General features: G+C 42.2%; 2 protein-coding genes across 3 annotated transcripts in view; one reads left to right on the forward strand and one right to left on the reverse strand.

Moving 5' to 3' along the window:
• GLRA2 (glycine receptor alpha 2) overlaps window positions 1-20,988 on the forward strand; it is a 174,540-nt gene that overhangs the window by 137,947 nt on the left and 15,605 nt on the right. For both annotated transcript variants that reach the window (XM_026478106.1, XM_026478107.1), the window contains exon 8: window positions 39-188. In XM_026478106.1, the coding sequence (XP_026333891.1) occupies window positions 39-188 (150 nt within the window). The remainder of the gene's footprint in view (window positions 1-38; window positions 189-20,988) is intronic.
• FANCB (FA complementation group B) overlaps window positions 1-20,988 on the reverse strand; it is a 275,840-nt gene that overhangs the window by 107,340 nt on the left and 147,512 nt on the right. The window lies entirely within an intron of this gene.

A 20,988-nucleotide genomic window follows, 5' to 3' on the forward strand; every position in this document is an offset into this window, starting at 1 on the left:
TTTTCACAGTGCACCCCTCTTCTCTCCCTCTCTTTCAGGTGTCCTACGTAAAAGCGATTGACATCTGGATGGCGGTGTGCCTTCTGTTCGTGTTTGCTGCCTTACTGGAGTATGCAGCAGTGAACTTTGTCTCCAGGCAACACAAGGAGTTCCTGCGGCTCCGGAGAAGACAGAAGAGACAGAATAAGGTACTGTTGACCCTCAGCGCAGACAAAGTCAGGTAGAGCTTGAGGTAGTTACCAGGCAGTGGAATTCAAAAAATAGAATACATAATGAGCAAGAGGCTAAGGTTAATTTTTGTCCTGAGGTGTCCTACTATACTGAATTATTGCTCAGGTCAGTCCTTTAAAATTGGGGCAGGGTTGTCGCATTTAGCAAATAAAAACACAAGGCATGAAGTTAAACTTGAATTTTAGATCAACAAATAGCATTGGGTATAAATATGTCCCAAGTATTGCATGGGAGATACTTATATTAATAAACTATTTGTTTATCTGAAATTAAGATTTAACTGGGAGCCCTGTGTTTTATCGGGCAACTCTAATTGGAGATACATACTCAATTTGACAAAATTGCTTTAAAATCCTGTTGTTTTGAACATTAATAATTTGTGTGTATGTGACTTTGTGTACATATAACCACCTCGACTGACTTTCTCAACAATTGCTCTGGTTGTATGTAAATAAGGTTCCTACCCAGGTTGGTCACAACTTGATAAATCCAGTCAAACTGATCTCATTGTCTCGACTTAAACTTTAAGGCATAAACCCAAATTCTACACCATTCAGAGGTTTGAGGTTTCAAACAGATGCTCAAATCAGTAGCTCCGTCGTCCCTAAACTTGCCTGCCCATTAGAATAGCCTGGGGATCTTTCCAAAACCCCAAACCTTGGCCACACCCCACAGTAATTAAATCCCGGTCTTGGGATGGGGCACGGGAGTCAGGATTTCTGAAGCCACCCCCCCCCCCGCCCCCGGAAATTTCAGTGTGTGTCCATGTTGGAAAAGCACTACTCTGGCTTATAATCCAATTTCATTACGGGACACCAGGAGGCTTACACTTGTTTTCAGTTTCAGGTTCTGGGAGAGAAACACGTCCTTTGATATGGAGGATGCTAGTGCCTGTAACAATGTTGCTAGCAGACTTCAGTTAAAATTTTACATATACGATATGATACTTTTCAAAATCTGTTCTCCTAAAATTTGAGAAATTAAACTTTCTATTAAAGCCATAGTTTCACTGTCAATCTTAATGCTTCCAAATACCTAGATGCAAAGTTAAACGTTTATTGTGATTTAGATGTTGGTTATGTTGAGGAGCTCGTATGCCTGGAGCTCACAGAGTCCTGACTTCATCTACCAAAACGTTTCCTGCACATACTCTGGACTGGTATCTGGCTGGTTGCCCTGTTTCTCTTCTCTACCTCTTAGGAACATTCTGTCCTACCATAGTGTAGAGAAACAGACACATTCTCCTTGCTGTACACTTTGAGTATCAAGCCTTTCTCAACTTTCTCGTCCTTGCCTCCCTGGTGATGATAACCATTTCTTCAACCTCATCCACAGGAGTCTGCACAAAGTGGCACCTGGGCCACCCAAGAAATTATGAGAATGTGAGGGTATTTCAGCACATAAACTGTATTCTCAGAATTCCCTGGCTTAGCATAGCAGATGGCCACCGACTGCATATTCTCCTAGATCAGAGATGGAAAATGAGTTTCATTTTGCTTCCCAAGTCTCAATAATTGGTAGGACTTCCTTGGAATGCTATGTAGAAGATTCTTAGGCTGTATCTATATCTTATCATAAGAGTCATATGGAGCGCTTGTTAAAAGTAAATTCTTGCACAGATTCCTAAACCTATGAATCAGAGTCTGCAAGGGGAGGTCACTGAGAATTAGTACTTTTCACGAGAGTCCCAAGTGAGTCATACTATAAGTTTGCAGAAAACTGGGCAGTTCTAAAGCAGGCGGGAGATAATGAGATGAGGTTGCAGGAATAGGCAATTTCAGATTCATACAGGACTTCGCTGGCCAGTATAAAGGAATGGATTTTATTCTAACTGACTGGAATCCACAAATTAGTTTCACCATAGCAAATACCAGGATATCAAGTGGATGGTCCACGGGGTCAAGCATAACAGCAGCAGATAAGTTAGGAGGCTATTATAGAAATCTTCCAATTCACGAGCATGGAATGTCTTTCCATTTCTTTGTGTCATCTTCAATTTCTTTCAACAGTGTTTTATAGTTTTCAGAGTACAGATCTCCCACATCTTTGGTTAGGTTTATTCCTAGGTATCTTACTATTTTGGGTGCAATTGTAAATAGGATTACTTAATTTCGCTTTCTGCTGCTTCATTATTGGTGTATAGAAACACAACAGGGGCGCCTGGGTGGCATAGCGGTTAAGCATCTGCCTTCGGCTCAGGGCGTGATCCCGGCGTTATGGGATCGAGCCCCACATCAGGCTCCTCTCCTATGAGCCTGCTTCTTCCTCTCCCACTCCTCCTGCTTGTGTTCCCTCTCTCGCTGGCTGTCTCTATCTCTGTCAAATAAATAAATAAAATCTTTTAAAAAAAAAACAACACAACAGATTTCTGTATGTGGATTTTGTATCCTGTGACTTTACCGAATTCATTTATCACTGCTAGCAGTTTTTTTGGTGGAGTCTTTCGGGTTTTCTAAATATAGTATCATGTCATCCGCAAATAGTGAAAGTTTTGCTTTTTACTTCTTCCTTACTGATTTGGATGCCTTTTCTTTCTTTTTGTTGTCGGACTGCCGTGGCTAGGACTTCTAGTACTGTGCTGAATAAAAGTGGTGACAGTGGACATCATTGTCTTGTTCCTGACCTTAGGGGAAAAGCTCTTAGTTTTTCCTCATTGAGGATTATGTTAGCTGTGGGTTTTCATAGGTTGAGGTATGTTCCCTCTAAACCTACTTTTTTGGTTTTTTTTTTTTTTATCATGAATGGATGTTGTGCCTTGTCAAATGCTTTTTCTCTATTTAAATGATCATATGGTTCTTATCCTTTCTCTTATTGATGTATCACACTGATTGATTTGCAAATATTGAACCACCTTTGGAACCCAAAATTAAATCCCACTTGATAATGGTGAATGATTTTTTTAATGTATTGTTGAATTTGGTTTGCTAGTATTTTGTTGAGGATTTTTACATCTATGTTCATCAGGGATATTGGCTTGTAGTTCTCTTTTTCAGTGGTGTCATTATCTGGTTTTGGTATCCAGGTAATATTGGCCTCATAAAATAAATTTGGAAGCTTTCCTTCCCTTTCTATTTTTTTGGAGTAGTTTGAAAAGAATAGGTATTCAACAACACAAGAAAAAAACAGGTGTTGGCAAGAATGTGGAGAAAAAGGAACACTTGTGCACTGTTGGTGGGACTGTAAACTGGTGCAACCACCATGAAAAACAGTATGGAGGTTCCTCAAAAAGTTAAAGATAGAACTACCCTATAATCCAGCAATTGCACTGCTGGGTATTTACCCAAAAAATACAAAAACACGCATTCAAAGGGATACATGCACCCTTATGTTTATAGCAGCATGACTTACAATAGCCAAGATATGGAAGCAGCCCAAGTGTCCATTGATTGATGAATGGATAAAAAAGAGGTAGTGTATATAATACAATGAAATATTATTCAGCCATAAAAAATAACAAAGTAGTGCTATTTGCAATGACATAGATGGAGCTAGAGAGTATTATGCTAAGTGAAATAAGTCAGAGAAAGACAAATACCATATGATTCACTCATATATGAAATTTAAGAAACAACAAACAAGCAAAAGAAAAAAAAGAGAGACCAAGCAGGAAACAGACACAATTACAGAGAACAAACTGATAGTTACCAGAGGGGAGGTGGGTGGGGTTCTGGGTGAAATAGGTGATGGGGATTAAGGAATGCACTTGTTGCGATGAGCACTGGGTGATGTATGGAATTGTTGAATTACTATATTGTACACCTGAAACTAATAAAATACTGTAAGCTTAAAAAAGACAATGGAGGAGTTGGAGGAGAGGAAGGGAAAGTGGAAGGGAGGGCAGGGGAGTTAAGGGTGCTTGCAAGGGACCGGTAATGATGAACCAGGGACCCTAAGGTAGGTAAAGTGAGAACATGAAGGAGACACTGATTATTCATGGACTGGCCATTTTACTGAGATCGATGAAATGCTGAAATAAGAATGTTAAAATAACTGCACTGGAAGGACTCAAGCCAGTGGTGAGCAGGAGAAAGAAATGCTCAAAAATCAAGATTTCACAGGAAGTAAAGACAAGGATAAGGGTATGATCACGGGTACATGGCTAAGGTCCAACAGAGGAAAAATTGACAGCAAGGCAGTCCAGGAATTGGAAGGCCAAGGATGGAGCCAGTTATCCATTTGGTTATTGAAGACCCTCCACCAAAGGTGGCATTCATGCGTATTGAGTTGATAGTGAAAGAGTCCCTAAGGTCATCAGCTACTAAGGGCTGGAGGCTGGTAGGTGACAGCAGTGATAAAGGAGACCAGTGATGAAGTCAAATGAACTCAACTTCAGAGGCTCCAGAGGAGCTGGGGTTAAGTAAGCAGAAAGCAAGACAGTTTGGGCACTGCAAAGAGGAGCAAGAAGGACACCTGAAATGGCTGGCAGTGATGGGCATTAAGGGGAGACTCCTTGGAGATGCCAGTTGGCATTGGTAGTCACTGCTTTGTCTTAAAAAAATTGAGAAATCCACGTTTAGATGTTTCGCATGGAGATGTTCTGGAGTTCAACTATGCATCTCAAAATGGTCATTCGAAATACAATGATTAATTAACAAATTTAAGACGTGAGAAGGAGGTGGGGAGCAAAACAAATCACGCTTAGACCTTTGCAGTCAAGACTCTTATTTTCATTGACAATTAAATTCTGTAAAAAAAAAAAAAAATTGAGACCTTTCCAATTATGTGTCCCTTAGAAAATGGCATCTTTTTCCCTAAGGCAGCACTCTAAGTTTTTTAAGTCTGAACCATGGCAAGAAAAAAAAATGGTAATAAGAGCTAACACTGATTGAGGGCTTACTATATACCAGGTGCTGTTTTAGGCACTTTCCATACAGTATTGATTTAATCCCCACAACAGCTAGGTGAATAGTGCGATCATACAGCCCAGCTTACTGTGGCAAGTCCTGGCCTTGTATATTGTCCTGATGCCTTGGTATAATTTAGCATTTGTTATGGATTATTCATTTTAAACAAGTTATTAATAGTTGCATTAAAACTAAATGAAATGGGTTTGGTTGACCTCTATATCTGATTTCTGTTATGCTGTCATCTTCTGGGGTGGGGGCATACATGCGCAGTGGACGAGTTCTCACTTTAACATGTAGTAAGATCTAACAAATAACCATCACTACCCCGGCTTCTTTTCTTGACCCTTTCCAGAAGCAATGTCATGTTATATCACTCTCCTTCCAGTATAGCTCAAAGGGAACTTGCTGATATCAAAATGAAGTGCACTTGGACACAAGAGACTGGGGATAGAGGAGTCTTTCTTTTGGCCTCTGTTGGCGGGGGGACACTGCTATCCTGCTGCCCACTTGGGGATGCCAGTCTTGGCCCATGACATGGCACACAAAACCCATGACACCACTAGGCTACCACTTGGTGGGATCAGTGGAACACATGGAAAATCATAGGTTCAATGGACAAAAAACAAAACAGAGGCTGAGCAGTCTTTCTGTTGAGCGTCTGAAAGTTCACGACTGAATGCTTTTGTCATTTTTTGCAGGATAACTTTGCTAATGCACTTCTATTTTGTAATAAATAACATCAAAGAGTTGTATTGTCTGTTAATACCATTTTCCACTCTCAAAGTTGCCCTTGTTTGGATAAATTATGTGGTCATCCTGTCAATAATGAAGGCAGTATTCTTATCTCTGTCCTACAGATGAGAAAACTAAAGCAAAGAGAGGTTAAGCAAAATGCCCAAAGTCACACACGCAAGAAGTCTGGCTCCAGAGTCCCTGACCTGAACTGCTATTGCTCAGAGTTCACGTTTTAGATCATACATTATGATCCAGTATCTCTGAGGCACAGATGTACTTGAAACAAACACCTCTAATGCACTCTGATGGTCTATTCTGCTTTTTAAATGTGAATATGACTAGGGTTAAGGCAAGTGAGGTGAGCACACAAGTACAGAGTCAGATCCCGTTTTTATTTAAAATTTTGATATTTTGTGCACCTTGGATTTTTTGCACTAACAATGAAGTTTTTAAATACTCCATTAAAACATTGACCTGGAGCACTGGGGTTGTGCCACCCCCTTACATTTTGCACCTGAGGCCTTACCATGCCCTAGTTCTGGCCCAGCTAGTCATGAACCACTGAATTCTCACAGACCCTAATAGGTTATGGCCTGAGTTAAAACAAAAACAAATCACCATTTTTATTTTTTTAAAGATTTATTTATTTGAGGGAGAGAGTGAGTGAGCGAGTGAGGGAGCATGAGTAGGGAAGGAACAGAGGGAGAGGGAGAAGCAGACTCCCCGCTGAGCAGGGAGCCCAACGTGAGACTCGATCCGGGGACTCCAGGATCATGACTTGAGCCGAAGGCAGATGCTTAACTGACTGAGCCACCCAGGCACCCCTAAAAAACACCATTTTTAAATGTTCAATATTCCCAATGAAAAAAAGTCATTGGGGAACTGACCTCTGCAGCACAATACAGGCTGATTATTTATAAGATATAAGAAAAAAACCAAGAGCAAATCATTTTCCAAAGTGATACTGGCATTAAGATTTATTCAAGGAAGATATTTATTGAGAGAATGCCTGAGATTGCATTTACTTGCATGGGAAGAATGCCTGCTGCTCACTAAACAACGAAGTTATGAAATGGGGTCACTTTCAAGGAGGGGCCAGGCAGTTTGTGACTAGGTGTAGTTGCTTAGATTGTCCTTTCTACACCTTGCAAAGCAGCCACTGTCAGTTTTACTAAAGCAGACTTTCTTGGAAACAATCAAGTCCAGATCTTCAGCTGACAGAATCTGCAAATGCCTATGGTTGGGCCAACCCCAGTCTATTAGATGCTGACGCCCCAGGTCTATGTGGTAAAATCCTATTTTTATGTTACCTCCTCAGCTCCAATAAGAAGTTTTCATACCATGTGGTATTTATAACAATTTCCCCACAAGAACTTTAAAGCCTCATCTGAGTTTCTCCCTTTTTTTGTTGTTGTTTCCTTTCTTTTTACTATCTGGCCGCACCACACCTGACTTTTGGCTTTGGGCCGGGTTTCAGATATTTCCGGTTGCTCACAGAGCCCCGATTTCTTTATTTTCATCGACAAAACAAAAATTGTGGCTGTTTGAGAACATAGTTATGGGTTTTAGGCCACCTAATGATAAATTCTTTGTTTTTAAGGTTTTCATTTTAATTCCAGTTAGTTAACCTACAGTGTTATATTAGTTTCAGGTGGACGATATAGTCATTCAACACCTTCATCCAACACCCGGTGCTCATCACCATAAGCAGCCTTTTTTTTTTTTTTTAAGATTTTATTTATTTATTTTGACAGAGAGAGAGACAGCCAGCGAGAGAGGGAACACAAGCAGGGGGAGTGGGAGAGGAAGAAGCAGGCTCCCAGCAGAGGAGCCTGATGTGGGGCTCGATCCCAGAACGCCAGGATCGAGCCCTGAGCCAAAGGCAGACGCTTAACGACTGCGCCACCCAGGTGCCCCCATAAGCAGCCTTTTAAAAGGAACGTTAACACATTATTCAGACTTCAACCTCCCAGGAAGAAAATAAGGGGCTTCAACCTGACCAGACAATAGGATGAGAATGTGAGGCCCTGATCAAAAGGTCTCAGATGATAATAAGTTGGCAAAGTAAGAATTCGGTACTCATTTTGTTGTGATTTTCTGCTCTTCCCCCGTCTATCCTTTAACTCTTAGCTAACTTGCTAATTCCTCAAAAGATCATTTCCTGGTCCTACAGGGCTGAGATAATCCCACTCTTTCAAGCACCCTTAGTAACCAATTTGTTCCTTTTGATAAACATGTACAACAATGGGTAGAAAGTGACGTATGTTTACAGAAGAATAGAAGATTGGAAAGATATTGGTAGATATTATTTAGGACACTTTACCTAGAAATACCTGAATCTTGCTCTCAACCAATCATCTTCTCATTGACCTACTGAATAGAAATAAACCTACAAGGATAATAAACTATTTTTATCCACGCTTTAGCCTCAAATCTGAATGCAATGCCCCCAGGAGGGAAACAATTTAGAAGAAGCCCTTGTCCCTCCACCCAGGAGGCCCAGAAGCCCTGTGCTAATTCCTCCCTACTGTTCCAAGAGCCTTAGATTTTCGCATTCCAATGGGACATGAGACCACACTGGTGAAAGCCAGAAGACAAGGACCCAGAGCAAATAGTCATCTTGGAGTGGCTTATTAAATCCACGGAGTCCTGGAACGTCTCCAGTCAGACCAGCCCTCCTCCTCACTAGGGGTAAAAATCTCCTTCCTCTCTTCCTGGAGACATCCCTTCAAACACTTAAGGATGGTGAGCTGGCAGGACTTCTCAGATCTTTTGAGCTAAACAGACCTAGTCCTTCCTATGATGTGGCTTATAGCCACGCAGCACACTGATCACCTTTTTGTGGTTTGCTAGTGAACACCTTGAAGTATGAGTCACAGAATTTGAAAGATAACCCAGGCATGATCAACACGTAACACAAAGGAGCAGTAATGTCCCCTCTTTGTCTGCAGTTTCTAATACAGCATTAAATTACGGTAGTGCTTTTAAGTCATCCTATTCCACTATTGGCTCTTTTTGACCTTGCTAAATGCTTGTTAATTTCCCAAGTCTTTTTTCCCCTGTTATTAATATGAGTAGCTATCAAGTTATCTCCTCTTAAGTGCTTGACTTTTTTCTAACCTAAATAAACAACTTTATCACTGTAAATTTTCACTTCCTTGGATTCAGCCCATTTTCTAGATTATATTAATCTTTTTGATACTGATTTAGTCATCTGGAATTAGCTACCACTTTTAGCTTCGTAACATTGACAAGTAGCGTCAACACTGCTCAGCCAAACATGACCAGAAACAAGGCTGTAGTTAAGCAAGGTGGGTTTACGATTCTGCAGTGAGGAAGAACACACACCATGGAGAGCAGCAGCAGAAGGGTCCCCTGTAAATTGGGTGATTTGGGGGGAAAACCTAAGGAAGCAGGGGTTTTCTCTAGATTGGATGCTGTCAGAAAGCACGGGAAAATTCAGGGCGCCTGGGTGACTCAGTCCATTAAGCATGTGACTTGATTTCAGCTCAGGTCAGGATCTCAGGGTTGTAAGATTAAGCTCCATGTCGGGCTCCACGGGGCATGGAGGTTGGTTAAGATTCTCCCTCCCTCTCCCTCTGCCCCTCCCCACCACTTTCCCTCTCTCTCTAAAAAAAAGGCAGGGTAAATTCTATAATTGGGTATCTCAGTAACATATCTATAGAAGGGCAGACTCATGTGAGGATAAAACTATAATTGGTAAAGGAAGAGCAGTCACTTACTTTAACCAAGAGCTGGATAATGAGTATTTTGTGGGTAGTATAGTGACCTGGTTTTTGTTTGTGCTTAGACTAAGTTATGAAGTAGCCTTGTTTTGTCTGACTTTGTCAGGGTCTCAGTCTAGCCTTGTCTGAGATGGGTATCCTGTGAGGGATTCAAGTTTAGGAGTTGTGGGTTTCGTCTCCAAAAACGAGGGGCCTAAACTGCCAACATTCAAATGGAGGCACTGTAATTTACCAGTCCTGTGACCTTGGCAGGTTACTTAAAAACACACAAAAACCTCTCTGTGCGTCAGTTTTCTCATCTGTAAAATTGAATTAATAGTATTCCCCTCATAGTACTGTAGTGAGAATAAAGTGAGTTCCTGTGAGTAAAGCTCATAGAAAAAAAAAAAAAAACAGGCACATGGTAAATTCTATGTTTAGTGATTGTTCATTTTAGTATCTACTTTCTCCACCACTAGGTACCAGACTCTGGGTCATAAAGCTTTTGCTCAATTTAATGGAGAGCATATTGTACAGATTAAAACCAAACATCTTCAAATAGCTTCATTCCCCTCCATTTTCATTCCTCTTGTCGTTCTTCCACAAAGGAAAATTAGATTGCACAGTGAGATGTGACCCATGTACAGCGATTTTTATAAGCATAGGATTGAAATAATGAGTTCGTGCTTCTACTCTATAGTGTCTAAACAAGAGAAGTGGAAAAAATTAGGGGCAAGCTGAATTCTTCCATTCTGTCTTCCATGGTTATGGGCTGTGGCTAAACTTCCTAAGTACAAGGGTGCTTTTTCCAAAGGTAGAGAACCCATGAAGACCCTTCTAACCCAATTAGAACGTAAACTGACTCTGAAAGGCGACTATTGAAATGCAGATGTACTATCATGAAGCCTAATCAACCCCACAAATCGAAGCAAATGAATCCATTGAACTGTAAGTCCAGTAGGATCGACCTTTGAGACCTTGCATAAGGTCTCTCATCTTCTTCCTCTCCAAAGGCTTACAGTAGTGGTTCTCAGCGGGAGCAGTTTTGCCCCCAAGAGACTTGTGGTGACGTCTGGAGATAGGCTTGGTTGTCCCATCTAAGGGAGGGATGCTACTGGCGTCTAGTCTGTAGAGGCCAGGATGCTGTTCAATTTCCTACCATGTGCTGGGCTGCCCCCCAACCATAAAATGAAAAATTATCCAGCCCTAAATGTTGATAGTGCCATGGTAGAGAAAACCCTGGTTTACAACATTGTTAGGACTGTTTCATATTGAGAAGTATAGCCTAGTTATTTCCTATTTCTTGTTCGCAAGGGTGACACAGTTCGCCTACATCTGCCCGCTAAGTCAGGAGAGTGCTTTCAGTTCTGCAAACCTCAGAGTCAATTCCTCCATGACTCATATGTAGGTGGGGCTCATTGGGTGATGGCCAGTTCTTTCCCTCACATTAGAAAAAGGCAAGTTCTATCCAGCAGCTTATCTTTGAAAATTTGATTTATTCAAATGCACACTCAGCTGAGTATGAAAGAAAACTCCATCTGATTGGCTTCATTGAGACATGAATCATATGGATCTGCACACCACACACCCTAAGAAAACAAATCTATGATGCTATGCATAGCTTCAAGCAGGAGGTAAGGCAGGGCCCCTATCTGGGAAGTCTTAAGTTCACACTCTGAATATCCAAATTCTGGGAGATGAAGATACTTGTATGTGGGTAGGAAAAAATTAAGTTCTTTATCACACCTATTTAGGGAATGCTCAGGAGTGTTAACAGGCATAATGAAAGCTTATTTTTAAATTTAACACCTGAATGTGTGTGGTTCACAGGCACACACAATGATATGTAGTGTTAAAGAGAAAGGGAGGGCGGTGGGACAATGCTAAAGAGACCCACAATTTCATCCATTCTAGAAAGAATCTAGTGGGAACTTTTGAATTGGGTAGGTTACTAAAACTGTGACAATGCATATAAGAATCCTCACTACTTGGACCAGAAAGAAGCACAGGAATTGAGAAGAACCAATGACAAACACACTTGTCCACTTGCAGACTACTGCCGGAGCATGGGCTGGCTCTTGACCTGCTCTAGATCAGTCCTTCTCTAACTCTGGTACACAGGAGAATCACCTGGAGGCCTAGGTCCAACAGAGTCCTGGAACCCAGCCCCTAGCTTGAATCAAAGCCTGGACATTTCCAACAAGCATGTGCCAGGTACGGGCGACGCTGACGTTGCTAGTCTGGAGAGCCACACTGAGTACTGAGGGTCCAAAGAACCCCTAAAAAGGCCTTCAGTAGTGAAAATGCTATCATTACCTCATACCTTTGGTACTAATGTATCCATAATCATGTCAAGGACATTAACCCCAATGATTCCATGTTGAAAAACTAGCCATGAAAAGACTAACAAACAGAAAATAAGTACTTAATAAAGACATTTTTAGACTGGAAATGCCGACAGGTGTCCTTTCTCCTTGTCCTTGGGATGGAAACTCCATCGTCTTAGCTTTTTTTTTTTCCTTTCAACAAAAATACAGTGAAACGGTGTACGTTCTCTCTTGTCCTTTAGCGTTTCCCCCTATATTCTGCCACATGTTTGCACATGGTGTTTAAAGAGGATTTTGTAGATCATTAATTAAGGTAAGAACTGCTTCCTTAGCAAGCAGGATGTTGAAAAGGCTGTAACTGCTTCCCCAAGGAGGTAGACAGCGTGTTTGTTTTTTGTCTTAAAGGTTGAGGAGTTTAGATGAGGCTTTAACAGACCTGTGTGGATTAGTTGGACTTAATTGTGAAGCCCAGCAAGAATAAATAAATGTCATGGTACTTTGCAATTCCCCTAGACCACCAGGGTGAAGAGCTGCTACTTGTCAGGGATACAGTGGCTGGAAAGGTTTGTAACGTGCTTTTCTTCCAAGCTTGTCCCATTTTGCTAGGTATTATGACATCCTTATTGTAGGGCTTGCAGTATGGAATGCTCTGAGGCAGAATGTGAAGTGATGTGCAGAAGCAGCCTTGCAGATGAAATCCCCATTTTTTTAGTATCTCTAATCCTTTCTTTCATCCCAGCCTGTTTACCATTATCTCTATTTTCTTGCCTGCCTTCCTACTAGATCCTATTTTTCTATCCCCGGTTTTCTTCATCATTTTCTCTTTCCCTTATCCTCAGTGTCATCTCCTCAGACTATCTCATTATACTCATCCATTCATGCACTCAGTGTACATGTAGCGCACACCTACTATAAGCCATGCACAAAGTCCAGTGGAATCTGCCCTGGGGATGCTCACAGTCCAGAGAGAGAGACAGACTAACAAGCAGACACATCTTCCACGTACATTGGACATGTATTGGGCTAGAGGCCAGAGGACTGCTATGGGAATACGCCAGAGGGGCCCTGGGCTAAATGCTGTCAGTGCTGGACCCGTTATTCCCATGCCACTGCTCATTTCTATATCCAATGATGGCTTCCCACTCTAAGCTCTGCTCTGCCATGATGTGGAGAGGAGGGATCTTAGGCCTCAGAAGCATGCTCAACTTGTACAGGGCAAGCTGGAAATACTGAGGACTCACTACAGGAACAGCTGTCTGCCAACAATAGCTGGGGACTACAGATAAATATCCCAGCTTCCTTATTCCTCTGAGTTATGTCCTATACTGGCTCCCAGTGATTCCCAGTGGGATTGAGCCAGTCACCCACACTCTAACCTGCTTACCAATACACCCTGAATTGAGATGGTTTCTTTCCCTGCCTCACTTTCTCTCTGCTGGTGCCTCCTGAGATCACCTCCCAAATAAACTATATGCACTCAAATCCTTATCTCAGGGCCTTCTAGAAAAAGCCAACTAAGACAAGCACCAAACCAACAACTGGGCTCCCTAAGAGTTAATTAACAAGACAGGAGCCCAGAGAGCAAGGGGCAGGGAAGGAAAGGCTCTGCATCAGGCTAAGAAGTTTGGACTTCCTCAAGGCAATGGGGAGACAAAAGTATGGCTCATGTGATGGTCCAGGAGGGGGTAGCAATGGCGATATAATGTAAAGAGGAGAAGAATAACAATGAAAGGAGAACACTTTATACATAAATGAAAATATGACCAATACAGTACAGGAGTTACCTACCACCAGTTTTTTTCTTTGTGATAAAGCAGTTACCTCAGGTCTTTAACATCAACGATCCCTTTCATTTCTATAATCATCAAACTTAGCTGAAGTTCCAGTTTTGCATATAGAGACTTGCTACACAAAATTTTAAAAGGGAATTCAATGTTAAAATGGGAAGAAAAACTTTATCAACTAGTCTCATTTTTGTGCTGTGTTTCTTTGCCTAGGATGGATAGACTCGTGGACAAACGGTTTCAATGCAGAAACCATGTAGTGTGCTACAGGCGAGGCTTAAGTGCAAGATTTGTTGAGGACCAAGGACAGAGCAGGTTCTCCACTTTGTAACACCTGGGAAGTGACCACTCATCTGGGTCCGACACAGGAGTAGGAGTTGGACAGGTGAAAGGGGGCTAAGAGGGATGTTCAGGTTGAGAGAACAGTTACGGAGGTTAGAAGTCCAATATGGGCCTCACTGGGCAAAAAAGAGAAGGTATTGGCAAGGATGCATTGCTTGTGAAGTGTTGTGGGGGGTTTTTGCGATTTGGAGGCTGATCAAGGAGAAAGACAAGCCCACGAGAGGAAGCACCACACGACAAGCTGTATGGGATGGGCCTTGGCAGGGCGGCATGAGATGGTTCAGAGGCTTACAGCAAGGAGCTGCCACCCAGAAGGGAAGAGGGCAGAGGGACTCCCAGTGGAGAGGAGGCTTACCTGTCTAGGTGATGTCATTCAGCAGCATGCAGAAGCGTCTGTGTCAGATAGCTTCAAAAGGCAGAGCAGCCGAGGGAGGGTCTCAGAATGACAAGGCTCTATCTTGTCACTGGTCAGCAGATGCTGAACACAGTTTCATGATGTATGCAAAGCAGGCAGGCTTTAGATGAAGATCTGCTTGTTTGGACCATTTAAAAAATTACTCAACATGTAAAATTTGACTGAGACGCCAGCAGGCCTTTGAGCTAACAGGTCTTAGCCCGCAGTGAAATAAACAACCCAGGGACCAATACACAGCGGCCACCTTTGTCTCACTTATGTAACAAAGTTCTAGCGAAGAATCTGATTTCTTGCGTTTTCCAACTTCTAAAGGCCACCCACGTTCCTTGACTTGCAGCTCCCTTCAAATTCCTCAATGTTGTCTCTCTCTGACCCTTCTTCCATAGTCACATCTCCCTCTGACCACAGTTGAGGAAGGTTCTCCACTTTTTAAAGATTTTTTTTTAATTTGAGAGACAGAGCATGCGCACGAGTGGGGCAGGGCAGGGTGGGAAAAGGGGCAGAGGGAGAGGGAGAAGCAGACTCCTACTGAGCAGGAAATCCGACTTGGGACTTGATCCCAGGACCCTGAGATCACGACCTGAGCTGAAGGCAGACACTTAACCCAGGCGCCGCCAGGTTTTCTACTTTTAAGAGCCATGTGACTAAATTAAGCTCATCTGGATAATCTGGGGCCCTCTGTCCATCTCTAATTCCTTAACTTAATCATACCTGCAAACTTTCTGTGGCCTGTAAAGTGACATTTTCACAGTTCCAGGGGTTAGGACGCAGACATCTTTGGTAGCCATGATTCTCACCACCACACACAGCAATGGTTTCCTGCAACTGTTTGAGAGTGTCTGCAGGCCACTCTAGTATATTCCATCCATAGATGAATGCCTCAGGAGTGGCCTTCAACCAATGACAGCTGGGGCTGGGTGGCTGCATACCGAGCTTCCTCACTCCTTGCTAGCTTAAGTCTGAGTCTCTCAGAGGTTTGAGCTCTATTTGCCAACAGTAATCTGCTGCCAATTCACACACCCTTTCTTGACTTTTCTCCTTTCCCTGTCCCATTTCCCCACTCCGCTCTGCACTTCCCACACTACTTCCCAAATAAACTACTTGCACGCAAATCCTTGTCTCCGGGTTGCTTTGGAGAGAACAAAGGCAAACGAAGGTGCAATGCCTTTTGGGCCAGGAGCCTGATGACAATTACAGTCCCATTTAACCCCATCCTCTGCCTCCTCACCAAATACCAAACAGACCCTGGAATACGTTTTGTGCCTGAAGTGTGGAAACAGACGGCTAAGGATCTAGAAGGCGCAATGAGTGGCATCCCTGAAGCCAGAATCGTCATTTCTCCAAATTACAGAAAAACAATTGCATTCCACCTATTGCAACCTGCAGTTGGCATTGATAAAACATTTTGTGCTACTGGGTATTCCAAAGAACTTGATGGGTTTCATAATACAATTCTATTTCCTTACGTCCCCAAAATCAAGCCTGTGCCTTCAGCTCCACTACTATCTTAGAAAGGCTATGATGGCAGATACCTTAAACCTTCTCCTTTTACTGTCTAGCTCTTAATTGCTATAAATTCTCCATGGTGACGCAAACTGTAGTTACATGTCAACATAACTGGACTCTCATAAGAAAATCAAACGGAATGAGAGAGAAGTCTGGTGCTTCCCTAATCACAGTTTTAATTTGTCTTCTATCAATATTATTATTCTTTGTAACAAGCTCATTTGGGGATGACACTTAAGCTGGAGTTATTCCCACCTGATTGAAGAATTGTCACAAGCAAGTGTAGTCTTTTAGAAAATAAATGATTCTGGCGCTGGGTAGAAGTGCATATATGGAAATAGCCCTTATTTTCTTTGTTTTCACCTAAGCTGCTGGACAAACCCTAGAGTTCATTTATTCAGGCGTTTTTTAGAATGCTTGCTTTGTACTGCGTTCTGTTTTAGCTAAGGGGAAGTGAGGATATGAAAACTGCTTGAAACCTGTTTCCATGCTGCTGTAGAGATCCATAAGAAGAATAAGTAAGTGCAAAATTTTTCTAATATGGGGTAGAGAATGTCAAGAACCGTAACAGTTACAGGTGGAGCTGTGGCAGTTCCTAGGAAGGGAAAGTACTTCCGGCTGATGAGGAGGGGTTGTCCTCAAGGAGGAACTGGCATTTGCGAACTTCATTTCATCTTGGAATGTTAACTGTAAATTATTCTAACCTCATCTTGTTATTGTGAATAAATAAAATAGAATTAAATAATTAAACAGGCAATGAAAATTCTGCTCTATAAGGTGGCAGTTAATGCTCACCAGAAAATGGCCTCGTCCTACCTTGCCGATACACCTCTCATTTGCATCAGGTGAACCCCAAGAGCTTCCCACACTGAAACGTTCAAAATGAAAGTAAGAGTCACTGGTGTGAAAACCTCCTTTGATCTAAGGCAGTGGTTCTCAAGCAAGGGTTATTTTTCCCTTGCCCCGGGGCATACCTGGCAATGTCTGGAGGTATTCTTGGTCCTCACAACTTCGGGGGTGGGTGGGAGACTGTGCCATTGGCATTGAGTGGGTAGAGGCCAGGGATGCTGATAAACTTCCTACAGTGTCCAGGACACAGCACCCACAGCAAAGAATTAGCTTGTTCAAATGTCAACAGTACCACAGTCGAGATGCCCTGATCTAAGGGACAGAGACATGCTGTACACACAGACAACTGCAGTTTTAAGAGGAAAAAAAAAAAAGTTTAGCTTCGTGATTGCAACCTGCTTAGGAACAATGACACCACTCCTGTCAGGAGTAATTAGGTTAGTATAACCCAAAAGATTATCCAGCCAGAAAAACGTTTTAATTAGGAATTTCCTCTTTAGTAAGTTAGCTCTTTATGTAAGTTTTTTTTTATTTACACCAGACAGTAAAAAATGGATCCAAAATATGGTTCTTTGCACTGGTGAGAGGGGTATGAATTTTGTTGGGCATATAATTTAATTGCTTTTCAAGAAGTTGACATGAGTGTAAACATTAGGAGGTTAAGTTATTGAATGTTCCCACTTCATTTCACTCTGCTGCTGGATTTATTCAAGAGCAACAAAAGTCACACCAGAAATGAGCCCTCATATTTTCTAGAGACAAGGTAATCCACTAGAGCAAAGTTCTTAATCCTGGCTATACATTACCATCACCTGGGAGTGTTTTAAGCTCTCCATGCCCAGATGCCACCCCAGACCAATTAAGTTAGTATCTTTGGGGAGTGGAAAACAAATCAAGACGTCTTGATTTTTTAAAGGCTTCCCAGGTGATTTCAATGTGCAGCCAATTTTGAGAACCACTGTCCTAGAGGCTTGTTTAATAGAGTGTCGCCTGTTGACCAGGAGCAGCGGCATCACCTAGAGCTTATTAGAGATGCAGACTCTCAGGCCCCACCCCAAACTATCAGAATCAGAATCTTCAGTAGAGCAGGATCCCCAGGAAATTCACAAGCACACTGAAACTTGAAACTATTGCAAATAGTCAATTTAAAAAATGTACGCATATTCCAATATGTACATTCTAAAACGAGGCCCACTGTTAAGGCATGGGGAAATGCCCCAAAGCTCAAAATAAAATGAATTTTCACTTGACAAGAAATGTTAGGTTCATCACTATGGCCGCTTATGTTTTTCAGTAAATCTTACCTATTTTATTATGAAAGCTCTTAAACACATAGAATAATTTAATCCTATGTTGTGGGGTGTTTTGTTTTGTTTTGGGTTTTTTAAAAATTTTCTTCAGAGTAGCACTAGCTATTTCATGGCCTGAGATTATCCTTCTGGTATTGGGAACCCGATGAGAACCCCAGGCAACAGCTTTGCCTGTAAGTGAGAAGGTGGCCTCTCAGCTGCGTGTGCACATGCATGAGGAGGAGACAGTATGAAATGCCATCCAGCAGAATCCATGCCAGGCTGAAGAGTTTCCCCTTAGTTAACAGCATTGAACTGTGCTCACATGTATCGCAGTAAAACAATTATTCTAAGTAGTCACACGACTTTATTCTGGGAAGCACAAAATGCTTTGAATTAAAGTAGTTCAACAGTGAGGTTTTCCTAGGTAATTTAGGAGGTTTGTTAAATGTCGTACAGCCAATTCCTGGCTGCCAGACCTTAGATGCCTTAATTCGTCACTGAATCATCGAATGCTCTTTCACACTTCCTGTCTTTTAGGACAGATTGATAAAAGGAAAAAAAACCCATAAAAATCCCTGTCATAAAGCCAACTTGCTTCATCCCAGCCAAGTACCCTGTCAACATGTTTCATTAGACCACCCTTTTCTAGAACGATTCTGCCATGTGAATTTCTGCCCTTTTAAAAATATATATACCTTTTTCTCTTCAAATCATACAAAGAAAGAGGTGAGAGGGAAGCATGGCTTAGTGAAATGAGCTTCTGCCAGGAGTCCAGCTTGCTAAATTCAGATCCTGGCTGGTACTCTAGTTGCTGGGTGATTTGGAGCCATGATCAAATCACTCTGGGTCTTAGTTTCTTCATCGGTAAAAAGGGTCTAATAAAACCCTTTCTTGGAATTACGATTAGAAGTAAACAAGATTATGCATGTAACAACAGTGCCTTGCACACAGCCAACACTCATCAACAATTTTCTTTCTCTTCCCTTCACCTGTTTTTTTAAAAAACCCTCAAGAAAATGTTATCAGACATCTTCTAACAAGCAGAGGCTGTTCATTATTCATCTTTTAATCTGATGAGCCTGTCATGCGGTCTGGTATATACCAGGTACTTGAGAAATATTTGTTGAATGAATTACTGCTTTCTACTCAGGGCTTGTAGCTCAGTAGTCCGAAAGTGGAAAACTAGGCAGCACTAAGTCATCAGAAGTCATGCCATTTCTTACATGGCATGCGGCAGACGTAGATAGCTACGTCTTCTTAAGAATCCAGCCCACTGGCATCTCACATCTAGCCCAACGTGCAAATCTGTGGGAAAAGGAATGGCCAGCTACCTGCAATTGTATAATCAAGTTCTTTATGTAAGCTTAGCTTCTCCTGTTCATGTAAAATGTCCTCTGACTCTAAAATGATCCTATGTATTATTTTGATTAATTGCCCACTGTTTAGTGCATAAAAGACTCACAATTGTATTATTAAAATCCAACCTAATAAATGCAAGCATTTAGGAGAGAATAGAAAAAAGGTGTGGCTCCTGCTAAACAGGTGGCAAAAGAGCAGGAGGCACGAGCCTTCTGGAGGGAGCTATAATTTGAGCTAACGATGGAAGGCTGAATTGTCATCCAGCAGGCAGACAAAAGTCAAAGAGAACCAACGGACAGAAAGAATAGGACATGTAAAGGGCCTAGCACAACGCCTGATACATAGTAGGTCATCTGTCAGATCTCCTGTGAAAGCCCAGTGCCTTCTTCAGCATGACGGATGACAGCTGCAGTGAGTTTGAAAAGAAGAGCTGACTCTTTGTCAGGACTCTCCTATGTATTTATTTAGAAGGCTCTCTTTTAGATTTCTCCCAGGACTGGCACATGCCTATCATATATTAGATGCTCAGTAAATACTTGAGGATGACAACTGACAGCGATGGAACCAATTAAGACCATTCAACACAGTACTTTTCAAACCATGGGGTATGACTGACTTGTGGGTCATGAAGCCAGTCCAGTGGCTCAACACCAACTCTTCTGAAAAATATAGATTAGGGGAAAAACTCAGAAAATATCAGAGTGCATCTTGTTTTGGGAAAGTCAATACCACTTTGTGAAACTTTGGTTTCTTTCAGATATACTAACGTATGTGGGAGTGTATGTGTGTGTATATCCGTGGAAAAGAGGCTTCCTACTTTGGGTCATGGCGAAAACGTGCCTTCAGCCTGTATCAGGCCAGGCAGATGAGTTTACCAGAGCTTCTCTGGTTTAAACCTTTGCAGACACACTTAGGAATCAGTCACAGATCGAGTAACAGGGGCCCTTATTTGGTTGCTATGACGGCAGGGACAGGAGGTGGCCCTTGTACCAACTATTGCACCTCCCCCAAACTCCCCGAGCCGCTGGCCCTTGTCTTACCGGCACGCATCCACCCACTAGCTGAGCACTGTGATGCCTGTGGCCCTGTGGGCTCATCATGCAGTAACCTGTGCCTGCAGTGTGAGAGCTCTGCCATCCTCAGTGGGCTGTGACATCGGCCTTATCAGGAGGCACAGACTGAGGGGAGAAAAGGCATCTGCCCAGAACTTAAGTCTATTTTCTATGAAAATATATTTTCTTATAACCACATAAGGTTTACTCTTTGCCTTTGATTATGACTGTTGTGCCGACATCTTTGAAAAAGAAAAGGAGGCAGATTCGCCATTATATGCCAAGTACTGTGCTCCATACCTTCACACACTTTATGACCCAGAAACTCAACTGGTTAACAGCTCAACAGAGAGCGGTATTATTTTCAAATTGTGCCCGGTCTCTGTCTTCTGTGTTTACTGAAATCAATCTTCCCCCTGGGCCTACAGACAAGTTTCTGTCTGAATCTTAAATCTGGTAACCATAGTAATGAAGCAGAGAGATGGGGAGACCTTGGAAATGCACCACAGATACTTCAGGAAAAG

Source organism: Ursus arctos, chromosome X (assembly GCF_023065955.2).
Source record: "Ursus arctos isolate Adak ecotype North America chromosome X, UrsArc2.0, whole genome shotgun sequence".
Classification (NCBI taxonomy): Eukaryota; Metazoa; Chordata; class Mammalia; order Carnivora; family Ursidae; genus Ursus; species Ursus arctos.